This window comes from Myodes glareolus, chromosome 4 (genome assembly GCF_982192425.1).
Source record: "Myodes glareolus chromosome 4, mMyoGla1.1, whole genome shotgun sequence".
In the NCBI taxonomy this organism is placed as follows: domain Eukaryota; kingdom Metazoa; phylum Chordata; class Mammalia; order Rodentia; family Cricetidae; genus Myodes; species Myodes glareolus.
Genome location: NC_142029.1, coordinates 94,020,940 through 94,039,196, shown reverse-complemented (window position 1 = coordinate 94,039,196; position 18,257 = coordinate 94,020,940). Strand labels below are relative to the sequence as shown.

The window sequence follows — 18,257 nt, the reverse complement described above, 5'->3', positions numbered from 1 at the left end:
TGTTTCTGTTTTATTTCATTTTGTGTTATCAAAACCATTTAGCTACCCTCAAGTTTGTTTTTTTTTTTCTAATAAGCTTTAGAATTTTGGGGAAGATTATTTAAATCCTAGAAATAACACAAAGGTGGATAATACTTCTTCTCCATGTCATATGGGAACAAAGGTCACCTTAGGTCAGTGAGGACACATATTGCTGCTTCCTGTTGGATAAGGATGCAGACACTGTCGTTACTTGCTGTATTGGCTACTTTTCTTGTTGCTACGAGAAAATAACTGACCAGAGCTAACTTAAAGAAGGATCGGTTTCTTTAAGGTCACAGTTGGAGAGCACATTTTGTCTTGGCTGGGAAGGTGTGGCAGTTAAGAGCCGCTGTGGTCCTGGAAGAATGAGGCAACAGGTCACATTGTGTCCTTAGTCAGGGACAGCGATGGGAACGCTGTTGTTCAGCCAGCTTTTTCTTCTCCATCAATCTGCAACGCAGCCATGGATAGTGTGGCCCACATTCCAGGTGGCTCTTCCCACTCAATTAAACACCTCTGGAAAAACCTTCAACTGTGGCTGGAATGTGGAATGTCCCCCGCAGGCTCATATCTATGAACCCTTGGCCATCAACGGATGGGGATGGTACTGTTTCCAAAGGTTGTGGACCTTTTAGGAGGTGGAGCCTCACTGAAGGAAGTGGGCCATTGGGAGCGGGCCTTGAGACCTTTACAGCTTGGTCCCACTTCCTGTTCATGCTCTGCTTCCTGACTGTGGATACAATGTGACCAGCCAGCACCTGCTTCTCCCACTGTCCCTTTCCTACCCGCTACCATATTGACTTTGCTGTGGACGCTAGCCCTCCAGGACTCTAAGCCAAAATAAATTCTTTCTTCTTTAAGCTGCTTCGGACTATTTCGTCACAGCAGTGAGAAAGTTGACAAGGCAGCAACACATTCAGAGATTTCTCTTCAATTTGATTCTCAATCGTACCAAGTTGACAAACAAGATTAACTGTCACACTTATTAAGTTGTAGATTATTTTTTTGGTCTGGTAAAGGTGCAAGTATTTTTTTTTTTGTCCCATAAAACTGATCATCTCAGATTTATAATGTGTTGGATATTATCCAATTTTAACAAAAGCAGACTTGGTAACCTCAACATTTCTTTGTATGAGATAGTTTGTAGCAATGATTCCTTTCAAATTCTCTCCACCTCTGTCATGCTGTCACACTGATTTCCTCATTAGTTAATGACAGAAATATTTGACATGAGCTTATTCAGTATCTGCCTGATATATGCTATTATATTACTGAAAATTACCCTTTTACGCACCATATTCATTACCACCAAAAAACATTAGTGGAATTTTTTTTTTTTTTAGAAATTTGTGATATTTATATAGTTGTTCAGAGAATTCTTCTGGAATACTCGCTAGATTTAGATTCTGTGTTTTTTTTCCTTAGAGGTTTAGGATTCCCTTCATCAAAATTCTATACATTTTCTGTCCATTATTCTTTGGTAGTTTGTGTTTTAGCTATTGATAATGAGAATTGTTTTAATTTTTATTTTCCAAATATTTATTTTTTAGAATATGAGAAAGATTAATATTTATTGATTCTCTTCTTATGTGCATGAGTGTTTTCCCTGTATGTATGTCAGTACGCCACATGTGCCTGGTACCTGAAGAGATAAGAAAAGGGGGTTGGACTGGCATACATCGTTAGTCCTAGCACCTGGGCAATAGGGGCAGACATATATCTGAGCTGAGAGCAGCCTGCTCTACAGAGAGAGTTCCAGGACAGCCAAGGCTACACAAAGAGGCCCTGTCTTGATAAACAAAAACAAAACAAAAATGAAAACAAAAACGAAGAGGAGGCTAAAGTTGTGGATGGTTGTGAGACATCACGTGGGTGCTGGGAACTGAGCCCAGGTCCCCTTGCAAGAACAACAAGTGCTTCTAACCACGGAGCCACCTCTCCAGCTCTGATATTTACTTTTTATTTTGTATTTCTCTTGTAACTGATCAAATTAGTGAATTCTCATACCATTTTTAAATTTTTACTTAATGTGTACGGAAGTATTTCCATGCAGGAATATGCATGCTTGTTGGAACCCCTAGAAATGGAGTTACTGATGGTTGTGAGGTACTGTGTGGAGATGGGGACTTGAAACAAAGACCTCAGCAAGAGTGACAGGTGCTCTTAAACTGCTGAGCTCTCATACTTTTTCTTATGGTTAATTTTTCCCTCAGATTTATAATGTTATTATAATTAGGTGAATAATAACCTTGCTGCCCATTTGCCAAAATGAATAATTCTCATCTTCATAAAGCACTCTCAGAATAGTGTTGAATGCTAGAGCAAGCACCTTTGCTTTGCATAATATCACCACACTTAATGTGAAAGAAGAGCTGGGAGTGTACATCTCAAGGGGAGAGCCTTGGCCAGCTCAACACTTTCCGAAGGGGGCCCAGGAAAGCATATTTTAATAAATTAGACACATAGGAAAATGTCCTTGGACAGCTCAGCCTTCATTTCCACCTGGCACCCTGTTCCTGCAGGTCTGTCTGAGGCCTGCGTTCTCTTGCGTTGAAGACAGGCAGTGCTACTAATGCTCCATTCAGGTACCATTATGCTGATGGTTTCTATATATAGTGACTGTAATGTTCTTTGAATTTACCCTGCATTTCAAAATAAAAATAAAAACAAAAGTTGCTGCTTGGATAGATAAAGGATGTTTTTAAAGCTGGAGGCAATCTTGGGAAAAGTGCTCGGAACAGGTTGCCCAGTTCCTGCTCTGTGGACCGTGCTGCCCTGTCCAGGTGACAGGAGGGGCCAGACGAGTAGCATTCCTGTTTCTGCCAAAATGGCCCTGGTCACTGTGCTGGCTTTGCCAAGGGCAGGCCCCACGATAGGCCCTGTGGACTGAACGCTGAATACAGAATGCTTCTCTGTGCTTCTCGCCTGTGCGGCAGGCTTGTCTGCCCCAGATCACACTTGAATAGATGAAAAGAATCCGTTTTTTTTTTTCCCCCTTGCCTTGGCCTGAGGCCTGCAGTGGAGGCCACAAAGGCGCTTACAGACAAACTTAAGTGGAAAGGCAGCAAAGGAAGCAGAGGGAAGACCCAGGAAACCGAAAGAGGACACAGACGTGGACGTTTCCAGCCGATGGAGATTATCGGTCGCGCCGTGACCTGCTCATTCACATTTGGAGAAACGACCATTGCAAGGCAACTTGTTCCAGCGTCCTGTGATTTCTCTGAAGAAACATCTCACAATCTCTTTCTGGAAATCCAAATCTGTCAGCTCTGAGGGGGTGGGGCACCTTTGGAAATGAAACGCCCTCATAAGCAAGATGGATTTCTCCTCTGAAGCTGGAGCCATGAATTCAAGAGCTTATCAAAAGTAAGAGAAATATGTATTATGGATGACAGTGTTGTTGGGGATGTAGTAGTGGTTTCTATCATTGAACTTTGGTGAGTAATTGCGAGGACTGGCCCTGCTATTTGAAAGCTGTCTTTGGGAATATTGGGAAGGCAAGTTCTTACTGTAGTCTTACTCAGGCGGCAGTCAATAAGATGGGAATCTCTTGTATGAGCACTGACTGCTTCCGTCGCAGGTTACCTGAGTCTTAGCAACAAGGAGGAAGGCTCTGTCTGTAACCCTGAGTTGGGGCTGAGCAGTGAGTGAGATCTGTGAGGTTTAGGTCGCTGAGGAAGCTTGACTCTGCTAGGCACTGGATGTGTTAATTTGGACTGTTTCTGAATGACAGGAAACATATGTTTGGGGAGGAAAATAAGTAGACAGACAACTCTGATCCTCAAAAGCTATCAAGTCTATGGATTTGATGGTGAATCCCCTTCCACATATGACTTACATCTGGGCTTCTTCACTATCTGCTCGTTGCCAGTCTTTGCTGGTGAGCAGAATCGTATTTCGAAGTGCCTGACTTGGGTACCTGAGCAACTATGTCAATACTAGTGGTGATGGATGTTAACAAGCCGAGTCCTGGTCACCCCAGAATGACTAAATCAAAAGATCGGGAGGAAGGAGGAATGTGCGTATCTAATTCTGCCAAATTTGAGACGGTCTGACCTCTGAAGGCCTAGAGACCTGGAGTGCTGATGGCTGTGTGTGACGCTAGGGAAATCATCCAACCTTTGCCTCGTGTCTCCAGGCTACAAAGCAGATATAATTGTATTTAATTGAATCTATTGTTGGAAATGCTAAGTGACATACGTATAATTAATGTGAATAGCTTAGCATGGAGCAAAGTAAGTGTCTCACAGATGTGAGCGCTTATCTGATCAAATACGTAAAACATTTCTTAGGCCCCATGCCTAGATGTTCACATTAGTACTACGCTGTGTTATGTGTTTATCTCTGTGCTTAGGACTCCGAGGTGATTGCAGGTCAAGCTGGTTTACGGTTTACCAATCTGTCCTTCTTTAGCCCTTCAGTAGCCACCCCTCCCCCACACCCTGCCATACACAAGCAAGAAGCTAAGTGCCTTGAGTCCTTATCCCAAGTATTAGTCCCGGTCAACTTTTCCTGTGGATCTTGTCCCTGCTGCTCCTTGCCTTATTCTTCTTGTCACTCTGCCTGCTGGCTCTGTTTCCTGGCTTCCATTTCTGCTGCCTAGCTCAGTGCGGTGACTTCCAGGCTCCCTGTGCTGGTTCATGGTCCCAGCCTCTCTTTGAACGGCATGTTATCTTTATTTTGGCTGTATTTACCATGTTTTGTAAAATACTGCCCTTCTTCCTCTCTTTTCCTGTGGACCTCCCAGGGGTGCAATGAGGTCCTCCATCCTTTGTCAGGAAGAGGTTCCAAATTCCCTGTGAACAGACCCAGATGGAGTAATGGAAAACAATTGACTATTTGTTCAAAATCACTCTCCTCTTGGTTAAAGCCTTTGGTCCATATTCACTTTATAAACATCTTGATGTTTGCTTTTAACATCATTTTCACTCATTAGCCTTTGAAGATTGGAAAGTAAGCTTCTGTGATTTTTATTTTATTTTATTGTTTGTAAAGAAGGCATGCTCGTTAAGGTTTGCAAGCGCAATTAAAGTAGCATGATGGGCATGCATGTGGTACAGAGTCTCACATGCAGGCAAAACATCCATGCGCATTAAACAAACAAACAAACAAACAAACAAACAAATAAGCATGTTAGACATGACAGCTTCCAACTCAAGGAGCTGGCTATTAATTGCTAAGCTTGAAATTCCAGCTATGTGTGAGTGGGTAGAGTCTCCGCCTTCTCATGCTTGCTTACTTTGAACAATTGCGTCCTCTTCCCAAGAGAGCAGTACAGAAAGGAAGCATCCTTGGCACAGTTGCTTCTTCTTAAGGGTTGAGTGAACATATAGGCTATATAAAAGATAGCCTGAAGTAATCATGTAAACAAGCTCATTCTTATGTCTCTGCAATGGAAGGAGTCGGAATATATTATCATCCTTGGTTTTCAGATATGCAGCGGGAGGAATGGAAGCAGTCTGTCATTTTCACAAAGCAGCTACCTGGATCTCTGGTGGAAACCAAACCAGCACTTGTTACATGTCTGGTAGCCCTTAACATTGAAGATCCCTTTCCCTGGAGATAGAAGAATTCATTCATATTCTCTCTCTCTCTCTCTCTCTCTCTCTCTCTCTCTCTCTCTCTCTCTTTCTCTCTTTCTTTCTCTCCCTCCCTCCCTCTCTCCTTCACTCTATTCTCTTTCTCAGTTACATTGAAACAGAAACTTCAAATATCCTGGACTCAGCTTTTCAAAGGTAGCTAGTACACTGTGATAACACAGCTCAGAGCCACATTTGCTTGGGCTGAAGAAGGTTCTGGATTGATAACTTAGAAGAACAGTTGTCTCTTTGTGGGTTACAATGCACCAGCCCTGAATTCTAGGACCCTTTCTTACAGTTATATTGCTTAGAAGTCATAAAAAATTACCATACATGCAAATATGTGTATGAATACAGGTGCCCTTGTGGACCAAAAGAGTTGAATCTTCCCAGAGCTGGAGTTCTGAGCCACCTGATGTGGGTGCTGAGAACCAAACCCAGGTCCTGTGGAAGTACAGTTAATGCTCTGAACCATTGAGCAATCTCTTCAACCCAGAGCACTTTGTAAAATTGATGTCTTCATAAGGATAATTCAATGACCCTGCAGTAAATAACAATGAACTAAATAGATTTATGTTTTAGAAATCCAAACAAAAACATGAATGAAATATATGAAACTCAAGAATAAAATTAATGGCTATGTCAACCAGGTCGAGAGAATATGCTAAGAACTGAGTCTGTTTCCTACAATAAACTAGATCTAGGGAGTAATTAGCGTCAGACAGAATTAACTATGTTCCAAGCTGCTTGAAGATTTTATTCAGTTACAAAGCCATAACATTTCTACTGGAGCATGCATGAACTTCAGGGCTTCTTTTACAGGATCAGGCGTAACATCCATTTTAAAACTCATCCCAGGACTTCTCATGTGAAAGTGGGAAGTATCAAAGAGGCAGAGAGAGGCAAAGAAACAGGCCTCCTAGCTCAAGCATAATGATATTTGCAATCTGGGCACTCAGGCTGAAGGGGAGGAGCTTGACTTTAGGGACAGCCTGGGCTACACACTGAGACTATATCAAAAGAAAAGAAAAAAAAAGTTTCTTCTAAAGCTGTTTTACCTTTTTTTCTTTTTCTTTTTTCTTCCTTTTCTTTTCTTTTTTCTTTGCACGTGGGTGGGGTTCCAAGACAAGGTTTCTCTATATAACAGTCCTGGCTGTCCTGGAACTTGCTCTGTAGACCAGACTGGCCTCGAATTCAGAGAGATCTGCCTGCTTCTGCCTACAAGTGTTGTGGGAGTAACTTCCGCTGCCTCAACCAATAATCACTGAAGCAGGAGCCCACAGTGCAGCGGGGAGCAACTTCCGCTCCGTCAGCCAATAGCTGCTGAAATACCAGCCCACTGGGGCGTGGTATATTTCTCTTTTAAAAAGAGAAGCAGTTCCGGATAAGGCCCTCTTGGTTCCGGCTCTTGGTTCCGGTGCTCGGTCTCGGCTGCTGCTCCCGGCTCCTGCTCCAGCGACTAGGCTCCCTTCCTGACGGTTTATGGTGTATGTAAGTTTTACCCCCCGCCAAATAAATAACCCCTTAAAACATAACTGGTGTCGGATTGATTCGTTAATATACAAGTGCTGAAATTAAAGGTGTGTGCCACCACCATTCGGCACTGTTTCACTTTTTAAACTAAACACTGATCTTTTATCTCTGAGTTCTTGGTATCAGTTAGGGTGAGGGAAGGCTTTTTGTGTGTTTAGCTTGGTGTGTATTGCTTGGGATTGAACTCAGGACCTTATGCTAGGCAGGTACTCTACCTCTAAGCTACATCCCTAGTAGGAGAGAAGACATCTAACTCTCAGGAGTCTACAATGTGCACACACTTTCAGCTGCAAAGATGATCTGCCAGCTGGGCAGTGGTGGTGCCTGCAGAGACAGGCTGATCTCTGTGAGTTCAAGACCAGCCTGGGCTACGAAACACGTTCTAGGACAGGCACCAAAGCTACACAGAGAAACCTTGTCTCAGAAAACCAAAAAACAAACAAAAAAGATGATCATTGCTCTGGGGGACTATGAAAGAGAGTATGGTATGAATATATGATTACATAAAAATAATGTAAGCACTTATTGACATGAAAAATCTAAATGATACTATGAAGGAAAAAAGTAGATTATATACAATATTTCCAGTATGATCTTTTTGATATAATTTTTAAAAATTCATAATTTTCAATGATATTTTATTTATTGATTTGTGTTTACACACATCCATGCCATGATATGCACGCAGAGGACAGTTCTACTGTGCCCATTCTCTGGATGTGGCTGTCCATTCTTCCTCTGTCACGCGGGAGAGGCTATCTGTCTTGAAGGCAACGCCTCGAAGCTACTGTATATTATTGGCCCTTGTAAAATTTTTAATATATCTATAAATACCAAGTTGTATATGAAAATATTAACAGTGATTATGTCTAAATTGTGGTTCTGGATTTTCCCATGATTTTCCCACTATCATTTCTAATTTTATATCAATAAGATTGCATTGTTTTGTTTCTTTTAAAATCTTTACTGCTTTTTCAGATATACACTACGAGATATAATGTCTCTGGACAAACATTTATTTCCACTTAAACACCACAAATCTTCCTCCTTTTCAGCATCTAAAGTAAGATTCAGGAGCATCATAGTAAATCATCAATCATTACTGTGTTCCATGCACCAGGTGTCGGCTCCAGGCATCTGGGCTGATTTAAGCTGTGTCTCTTCGTTAGGAAGACCGAGGACATTTCCACGCTGCCAGGCTAGCAGGCAGGGTCTCCCATAGCAGCGGGCCACTGCTGTTCACTTGATGGCCCTGAATGCACGTAGGAAATCCAGCTGTCCTTTGAGGAAGGGCAGTTCTGGTGGCAGCTCTCAGGCCTCTTCACTGGGTCCCTGCTGTTACTGGCCACTGGGGCCATCTCTAGCACTTTAAAATTAGTTACTGACACAGATTCTCAAAAGCACGGCCTTCCATAGGAGAGCAACTTCTGAGAAACCAACTCAGTGCATTCCGAAGACCAAGGTTTAGAGGTTATGCACCCGCGGATGAGGGTTTATGTAATAGTTTGTCTTTGTTCCCTGAGCCACATGTGACCTTTCTGCTCCTTTCTGCCGACATCATCACCAACAGAAAAAAAAAAAAAAAAAAGCTCTTTGCCTCCTGTCCCTCTTCTTCTCCCGAGAGCCCTAGTCGAGAAGAACAGCAGCTGTGCGACTTTTACATAACGTAAACACTTTATTTACTTTCGTGTTTAATTTTCTGCCGCTGCCCAATGTTTGCACAGCTGTTTGATGTCTGTATGCCCATAGATTAGCCCTTGCTGTTTTCATCTCTCTTGAAGTCCAACCCTTGCGAATCAGAGGCACTCCCTGTTTGCCTTTCTCTGCCCACCCTTTAGCATGGTCCCTACTGTACAGGTGAGAACTTAATTAGGAAAGTTGCGGTTCCGTGGGCTTTCCTGGTCTCTCTGGAGCTAGCTTTCTCCCTTGGTAAAAAGAAAAGACAAAAGCCCTGACCTGCTGTGGGAAAACAGGGTGATGGTTTCTCTGTTAAAGGACACTATTGAAGTATCACAGTTATACCTAGAAAGCTTCTGACTGGTCTAAGAAACCACGATGGGGGTAGTGAGGAGTGGGGTGGGCGGAGAGGGTATGGGGGTTAGTTTGGAGGCGGGGCTGTTGATTATGGGATGGACTGATCTCTTACTCTGGCTTACATGCCTATCAAAAGACAAAAAGGAGTGCTGGGCATGGTGACACACGCCTGGAATCCCAGCACTTTGAAAGCCTAGGCAGGGGAATCGTGAATTCCAATCTATCCTGAGCTGCGTAATGACATTGTGTTTCCGAAACCCAAACCAAACAAACCAATGAGCAACCTTTCCCTCCCTCCCTCCCTCCCCCACCAAGAAAAATCTCAGTGAAGATTAAATGGTTGAAATGACTGTTAGTTGTAATGTTTAATCTCTGTAGGCGGGTCTAGTTCGAATCACTGTACCTGGGTGTGGAAGTATTGTCTTTGACATCTTCAGTGGACTTGGGAAGGGACACGGTCAATTAATGTGAAGCAGTGATGGGAACGGAAGTGCAAGGACCCTTGTTTTCTCACCCCTTTTGGTAGATGTGAGGAAACAGGGTGGAAGTGGGTGTTCTCATGGGGCGGGGGCTCTAGCCTTTCATATGTAAGAAAGCCTGGTCTGTTGAGCAGCTTTCTGTTACGATACTTCAGAAAATTAGTTTATGTAGAGGAAAGGTCCATTTTGGCTTCTGGTTCTGAAGGTCCTAGTCCCTCATCAATTGCTCCTATTAATTAGGACCTGAGTTGGCACATGACCACTTTTAAAGCCTGGTGGAGTAAATTGAGCTCTTACTATCACAGGGCTCCCCTTCAGTGACCTAAAGGCCTCCCACTGGGTGCCACCCCTTTTTTATTAACATATATTCGTTGTATACAATGATGGGTTTCATCAAGACAATTATTACTGAAATTTATTGTGTAACTTTGTTCATATTCATGTCCTGTTTCCCTCCTCTATCCCCTCTCCCACTGATCTTTCTTTCTCAAATAGCACCCCTTCAGTTTCCATGTTACACCCCATACACCCCTTTTCTACATTCTGTATGTGACAGAAACGTGGTACTTGTCTTTTCTGATTCTGGTGTAACTTCCTTAAAATGAACTGTAGCTCGATCCATTTTTCTGCAAATGAGATAGGTTCATGCTTTTGTATGAATGAGTAATGGTTCTATTGGATACATGGACTACGTTCTCTTTCAAAAACATTTTTATTATTTATTTATTAGTGTGTGTGTGTGTGTGTGTGTGTGTGTGTGTATGCTTGCATATGACACAGAGTCATGTGAAGTTCAGAGGACAACTTTTTGGAATTCTTTTCTTCTTCTGCTGTGAGTTCTAAGGACTGAACCCAGGTCATCAGACTCGCCGACAAGTGCCTTTACCTGCGGAAGCATTTTCCCAGCCTTAATGCTCACTATGCAGTCATTTGTAGGTTCTTTGTCTGCCTGCCATTGCGACTACTGTGCAGTAAAGAGGAACAGTCTACAGGTATCTCAGTAGCATGCTGGACTAAACTTACTAGGGTATATTCCCAGTGTTCCTAGGGGTGGAACAGCTGGATCACTTGGTAGTTCTAGTTTTAGTCTTTTGTTCTTTCATCTTAAGATAGGGTATCATTATGTATTCAAGGATGTCCTGGAACATGCTGCATAGCCCAGACTTGCCTCAAACTCATGATCCGCCTGTCTCTACTTCCCAAGCATAGGGACTTCCCAAGCATAGTTCTTTGAGGAGCCTCCATGCTGTTTTCACTGTGGCCGGTCTAATTTATTTCCACACCAAAAGGATGTAAACCCTTCCCTCCCAGTTCCCAGCCGTGGTTATTTGTTTTTTTGATGATTGCCATTCTGATAGGTGTATAACTAAATCTAAGTGTAGTTTTGATTGCATTTCCCTGATGGCTAAAAAATTACTTTCATATATTTATTGACCATTTGCACTTCATTATTTAATATATTTGGGGGGATTATAATTACATCCTCTCTTCTTCTCCTTCCAATCCCTGCCATGCACTCACTCCCCCTTGTTCTCTTTCAAATTCATGGCCTCTTTTTCTTTAATAGTTGTTACATATATAGGTGTCTAAGCGTATGTGTGTGTATATGTATATAAGTATATTCTTAAACATATAAATGCAACATTCTTAGTCCATATAATGTTACTTGTATGTATGTTTTTAGGGATGACCGTTTGGTACTGGATAAGCAATTGGTGTGCTCTTCTCTGGGGAAGACTATTTCTCCTGCTCTCAACATTCCTTAATTGCCTATAGTTCTTTGTCTGGGTTGAGACCTAGTGAGCTTTTTTCCGTCCACTTTAACTTGTCTATTGGTGTTGTATTATTTACATTATCTTTCGAGGACATTTACTGACTGTGCTACTTCCTCAGCGCAATAGCGCTCTTTATTATCATATAGACTTTATGAATCTCTCTTTGCTTAAACTTCTCTCAAAGTCAACACTGTCTCATACTTGCATAAACACTCAGTCTTCTACTGAACACCCCAGAGAGCATTCCGAAGCATCTAAATTACCATTTTCTCACTTGTTCAACACTATCTCTTGGTTGTACTATATTACAAACTATCCCATGCCCTAAGCAAGAGGGCCATTGCTTTTTATTTTTTTTAATCCATCAAAGACTACAGAGAAATTGTTTTGAGATTAGAGCCTGACCCAAGGAAGAAAGAGTGAGCTGGTGAGTTAGTGTGTTTCCAGCTCTGCTGGAGACTGGCCTTTTATATCACTCAGAGGAGTAATGCTGTTTGTTTTCAGTATGAAATTCATAGAGGAAAAATTGAGTGGGGAACAGGGGACTAATATTTTGATAGGGTAGTTTTATTGTTTTGTTTGATATATTATGACCCCTAGCTTCCAGTATATCCAGGGATCATCTGTATTTAAAGTTAAACACAAAACAACTTCCTAAGCCAAGGACAAGTGATTAAAAAAATGTCATATAGGATTATCTAGTGCAGTTCCTCTCAAGCTGTTGGGAAACCTCCTATTTTCTGCATTCAGTTTCAGAAGCCTAGGTGAACCTCTCAGCCAACATGTATTTTGAAAGTGTCAGGAAAACCCAGATGCTTTAAGACTGTCTGAAATGAATTCAGTACTGAAACTGGAAGTCATAAAAGACAAGATTGTGGGAGGGGAATTGCTGGGAGCACCCTGGGAAAGCAGCAGCCTGAGGTTGAGTGACCTCTCTTTGATCTTTCGCTTTCCCAAGTCACTTTCCCATGCATTCCCTCCACACTGGCTTCAGTTCTTTAGATCTAATAAAAGGCTTTGGGGTTGGAAGCATCACCATGTGTCTGAGTGGAGTGCTGATTCAGGCGAGCTGAGCTTGGAGGGAGGAGTGGAGCATTCAGTGCATGTACAGGAAAAGGTGTGTGTGTGTGTGCGCGTGCGCATGCGTGTGTGCACATAAGTGTGCATGTGTGTGCTTTGTCATAGTGTCATCTCACCACTGTCATAGCCACCAAAGGGATTTGGAGATTCTCCCAAGTCACCTCAGGTAAGTATGCCCTCTAAGGCAGCAGGCTTGCTGAGGTATACAGCTTCAAAATTGCTCTGTACCACACTCCCCTCCAAGATATTTCGCTGCCTCTCAAAGGTCTCGTACCCAAAAATGGATAGTTTTCTCTTTGTCCATTAAACTTTGCACAAAACTCCACTTGATTGTGCTTGCTAAGAAACAGAACCAATCGTTTCTATACAAATATCTACATTTCCGTGTTATTGCCTTAATTTCCTGGCCCACCTCGACAGCTAGCTACACAATTAATTATGTGTTGTCTTTCTGATTCCACAGAGTATGGGATCTGACTAGGTGGTATACTCGTGTACAGGTTGCTTCGGCCTGTCTTTTAAGCTGGTTTTCATTGCTCTAAGGGAATACTTAATGCTGGGTAATTTGTAAAGAAAACAGGCATATATACCTCATAATTTGGGGTGTTTGAAATCCCAAGCAGTGCGTTAGCTTTGGCATGCTACTGCCCACCCACCATGGCGTTACATCGTGACAGATGGCACTATGGCCGGAATATATGTGACAGGAAGAGACCACATGGTTAGATAGGAGACCAGAGACAAAGGGAGAATCAAGTTTACTCTCTTATAATAACTTGCTCTTGAGAGAGCAGGGTCCTAGAAAAATGACCATAATCCCTTCCAAAGGGCAGGGCCTCCAGTGGCCTAACCAACTTCTACTAGATCTCACCTTTTAATTGTTCTAACAGCCAGGCATGGTGGTACATGGCTGTAATCCAAGGCCTGAGGCAAGAGGATGACCTAAGCCCACAAGTTTGAAACAAGTCAGGACATTACAGAAAATGTCTCAACATTGCCACATGGAGAGTAAGGGGTGGAGGATAGAGAGGGGATAAGCTTTTATTATATGGACCACATTGCTATTTCTGAAAACTTTTTTCTGATACTTTATAAAGGCTCAGGGACTTAAATGCTCATTTAAAAAAGCCAATTATTTAATTTTGTAATTTGAAGCTGCCTCCATTTGTAGTAATACAGAGTAACAAGTACCAATAGATAAGTAAGTTTTTTTTCCTGTGTTTCCTGTTGGTGCCATTTATCCATTTATCCATATGGACACAATGGTGCATAAAGAAAGTTGTTACCCTTACAGTCCTTACATTTCAGTGAAAGAGACAAATACTAAGTATCAGTCTCACACAAAACCAACACAGGGGTAAGTGCTTTGTGGAAAGAAAAAAAGGAGAAGCCAGAGTAGACAGACCATTTGAGAGGAAGTTCAGGAGGTTAATTTAAAAGCCAGGGAAATGAAGCTGCCCTTGAAGGTCTGAGGAGCAGTGGGAGGCAGGTTGTTGGTGAAGGGTGGGAGAGTACAGGCTGGATAGACAGGCAGGGCTTAGGGACTGGAAAGGCTGAAGGAAGAGGATCAGATTTCACCAGTTGTGTGGTTAGAAGCAGGGAGTCCTGGAAGGCTTCAAGCAAGAATGGTGTCCTATTAGCTATCTAAAAGGCATTCTCAGTGGGCTGTATTGAGACTAGACCATGGGGAAGAAAGAATGGAAGCTCATCAGGAGAGCCATCATGAGGGTCTGTCTAGATGGGAGTAGCTAAGAGGGAAGGATTTGGGTTCAGTTTGGAGGGTGGAACAAGAAGAATTTGCTGACAAAACCCACATGCTGCTTGACAGAAAGGGGTGCTTTGGCCATGGGATGGGAAGGCCTTGGAGAAAGCAACTTTGGGTTTTGTTTTGAATATAAATAATAGTTTTCTTTTAGGACTGGGAATGTAGCTTGGTAATAGTGAATGCTTGTCTAGCAGCATGTGTAAGATGTGTAAGATTGTGGGTTTGATCCTTAGCCCCCCGTCCCCCCCCCCCAGAGAGAGAGAGAGAGAGACAGACACACACACACACACACACACACACACACACACACACACACACACACAGAGAGAGAGAGAGAGAGAGAGAGAGAGAGAGAGAGAGAGAGAGAATGAGCTGAGCATGGTGGTGCATACCTGTCAAGCCAGAACTCAAGAAGTAAAAGCATTATGCATTCCAGCTTAGCCTGGGCTACATGATGGGTTTGCTTCTGAGTTACACAGAGAGATTCTGTCTTAAGAACTTTTCTGTTTCAGATACATCAAGGTTGAAATATCCAAGCATAGCTGTCTGGGAGTCAGCTGGATGTATAAGTCTGGAGCCCTGGGAGAGGTCAGAGTCAATGCATGGAGTTCTATTTAAAGCCTGACGTTGGAGATTGCCCAGGATGGGAGTGCAGGAAGAGAAAAGGAAGAGCCCAAGGTCAGAGCTCTGAAGGCCACGTTTAGAATACTAGAGGACATCAGAGATGACAAAGGACTTGAATGACTCAAAAGCAAACATGCAGACAGGTGCAGCTGGTGTCAAGGTTTAGAAAAGGTAGAAAAAAAAACCTTTTGTGGGAGAATAAGCAAAAATCTCTATGTTGCTGAGTAAGTAAAAATTAAAAATCGTTGTGGCAGAGGGTAATAAACTAAAAGTGATAGGGCAAGAAGATGAAAAGGTTAGCATTTCAAATATACCAAGATTTGTCAAGCCTCAATGAAGAAGACTCCACATGTTCCTTAAAATGTTGCCCAACAGCTAGGAGAATTAGTACATTAGAGAGCAAATATTGTTTTTATTCTTTCAAGACAGGGGTTCTCAAGACAAAGTAGCCGTGGCTGTCCTGGAACTCGGTCTGTAGATGAGACTGGCTTTGAACTCAGAGATCTGCTTGCCTCTATCTATCTCCTGAATTCTGGGATTAAAGGCATGGGCTACCACTGCCAAGCTGATAGCAAATCTTTTTTTAAAAAATTTCCTTTGTTGTTCTCCCCACTTTTGGAATGGGGATGTAATATGGAGCTGGCCTCTTGGCCAGAAAAATAAATAAGCAAGGCAATGTCAATTGTCCGTTGGGGAAAATTTCCTATTAAACTTGGCCCACTCTTAGCAACTTGCTTGTCTCAAGTCAGCTGTTGAGCATTCAGTTTCGGGACTCAAATAAGCTCCTTTCTCTCCCTCACAGTCATCTGTGAGGCTGCTCTTTTGGCTGGCTCTATCCTGCACTGTGACTCGGCTTCACAGCCTAGAGGGGACTGCAATGCAACAGATCTGAGATGCAGGGAGCGAGCCCAGATGCCACCTCCTGGAAGATGACAGTGCCAGGGCTGAGAAAGGAGGCCAGCCTGACGCATCCAGCAGTTCCAGAGAGGGGGAGTATGCATTCCTTTTTCTCTGTAAATTCCCTCACCTTGTAAATACCGAAGCAAGTCACAAACAGATAACAAATCTTACCATTTAGCTCCATTTTATAGTTGGATGGATTTTTAAAAAAATTTTTAGGGACTGTTGCAATTTTTGTGATTTATATATTGAGTCACTGAGGGTGTTATGAAGACAGAGGTAGTTGATTATAAACATCTAAAACACCAAGGTCAGATGGCTACAGACCTGCCCAGTGATCAAAGCCTCAGGCTTGTATGCAGGTTTAGCAATGATAGGCACTGACAGGAGGACTTCTGGGTGATTCTCTCCAGAGGGAGGGAGTGTGGCTCACAACAGATAAAGGAGGATTAGAATTTTTGAACTTGCCTGTTCAGCGCTGGTGTTTGGAAAACACCTGGCATTGATTCTTTCTCTGAACTAGATAAAGTACAAATAAAGTCAGAGTTACTAAAACATTTAAAAGGATTTAAAACAAAATGTATTTTGTATCATCCAACGTATATGTAAACCCTAACCCCTTTATATATCGCCCAATCCCAACACTGGATCACAAACCACTCAACATTCAGTATTTAAGGGTTTTATGTAAAACTTTAGCATGTGAAGCTTTTCTGAATAGAATGGAGACTCTTGGGGTGGGGGGATCTCAGCTGAGAGTAGTCAAGATGCTGTGGCCTTGGGAAAAATTTGCCTCCTGTGGTGACCTAGTTCTTCCACTCTGTCGTCCTTTGGGTATTCCAGGGTATTTCAGGGTATTTGTATGTCGTGCTCACCAAATCCCCAGACCAACGTAAGTTACCAGATTCATGCTTGTGCCTCTGGCAGACATTGCTCTCTGTGACCCAAAGGGGCAGTTGAGATTTGGTAAAAGAAAGAATTTACAATTATAGAATGTTCCCAGAGTTCCTCATTTACCTAGGACCCAGGTGCTTGTGCTTCTTCCGGTAGACGGCTCAGATACACTTACCAAACATGGCTTCTTGATGTTTCCCACCCCAGTTCATGCCTCTCCAATTCTCATTCCATTGCTTTCCCGATTCTAGGCTAGAAAACATGTAGGATCTTTATCCTAAAGAAACGTTGGTTTTACTGACACTTTCAGGAAAATGGAATTACTGTACGTGTTCACTCTCTAATCTCTCTCCAGGATGTGGTGAAATCCTGGTTCGTGTGTGCCCTTGAATTTCAGCTAATTGCGGTCAAGGCCATGTTTTACATTCAATGACTCCCACTGAAATGACTGAACGCTGAGTGGACCCAATCACTGCAGTGACTTTAGACGATGCAGTATTTGGCATTAATAGGCTTGAACGTAAAAGCAAGTTATGGAGGTTAACTGCTCCCCTTGGCCCCAACATTAAGACATGGAAGGAGTCAGAAGGACTAAAGGGTATATAAAAGAAAAAAGGGGGGAGGATGGCGGCGGAGGAAAATCAGTAGACTATCCTGCTATCTTTCCTGCATTCTGTCATACTGATGGCTGTTGCAGGTGGAAGCTCTGCACAGTCTTTGGAGGCGGAACAAAAGAACGGGCGGAGGGTGGCGGGGGAAATCAAGGGCAATGGCATCCAGTCAGAGGGTTCCTAGGGAGTCCCTCTCCGTCTTACCACGCGCCTTCAAGTTCCCTACTCTTTCACCCTTTCTTGCCCTTCCTCTCACCACTTTCAATTTGCTGGTCCAGAACTCTGGATGAAGGAGCCAACTGAGGGAACTTTTAAGCACCCTACACACCTCAATTCCAAAATATAAAGCGACGCGAGTTCAGTCTAGCCCCAAATCAGCCTGAGAGCAAGGGTCGAGGTCTCCCGATTGGCGGCCACGACCCCTCCCGTCCCGGTGCACTGACAGGATTCTGGGGTCAGCAAAGGGAGGAAGGAGAGAAGCCTCTGTCGTGGTCTTTTTTCCTGCTGAGGCTCTGGAATCTTAGCACCCTCGCAGGACGCAGGGACCGAGAGAACAGCCGAAGTACAAGGTCCAGGGCAGCAACTCGGCTCCCCGCTCCCACCCCGCAGCGGCCCCCAGCCGCGCCCCCCGTGGTGCACACGCTCGCCCGGACAACAGCAGGCGAGGCCTCGCGGCGCGCGAGGCGGCCGTGCGCGCGCTCTTTGCGCCCTCCTCGCGCGTGCTCGCGCCCGCGGCCGCGGCGGCGCGCCTCTTCTCCCGCTGCGCGCGTCGCGGGTGCAGAGGAGGCGGAGCGCTGGAGGCGGAGGCCGAGCGGGCGCGGACCAGCGGGGCGGGGGCGGCCCGAGGCGTGCGGGCGAGGGGCTCTGCAGCGCGCCGCGGCGGCCCGGTGGTCGAGGCGGCCTCGGGAGGGGAGCGCGCCGCGCGCCTGAGGTGCCGACCCGAGGCCGCGGCAAGCAGCCGG

At 43.9% G+C, this 18,257-nt stretch overlaps 1 protein-coding gene across 1 annotated transcript in view; it reads left to right on the top strand.

The window, feature by feature from the left end:
* Positions 1 to 2,940: 2,940 nt before the first annotated feature.
* Arhgap32 (Rho GTPase activating protein 32) overlaps positions 2,941 to 18,257 on the top strand; it is a 248,548-nt gene continuing 233,231 nt past the window's right edge. The window contains exon 1 of the mRNA XM_085689766.2: positions 2,941 to 3,387. Within this exon, the coding sequence (XP_085545892.2) occupies positions 3,338 to 3,387 (50 nt within the window). The 5' untranslated portion in view covers positions 2,941 to 3,337. The remainder of the gene's footprint in view (positions 3,388 to 18,257) is intronic.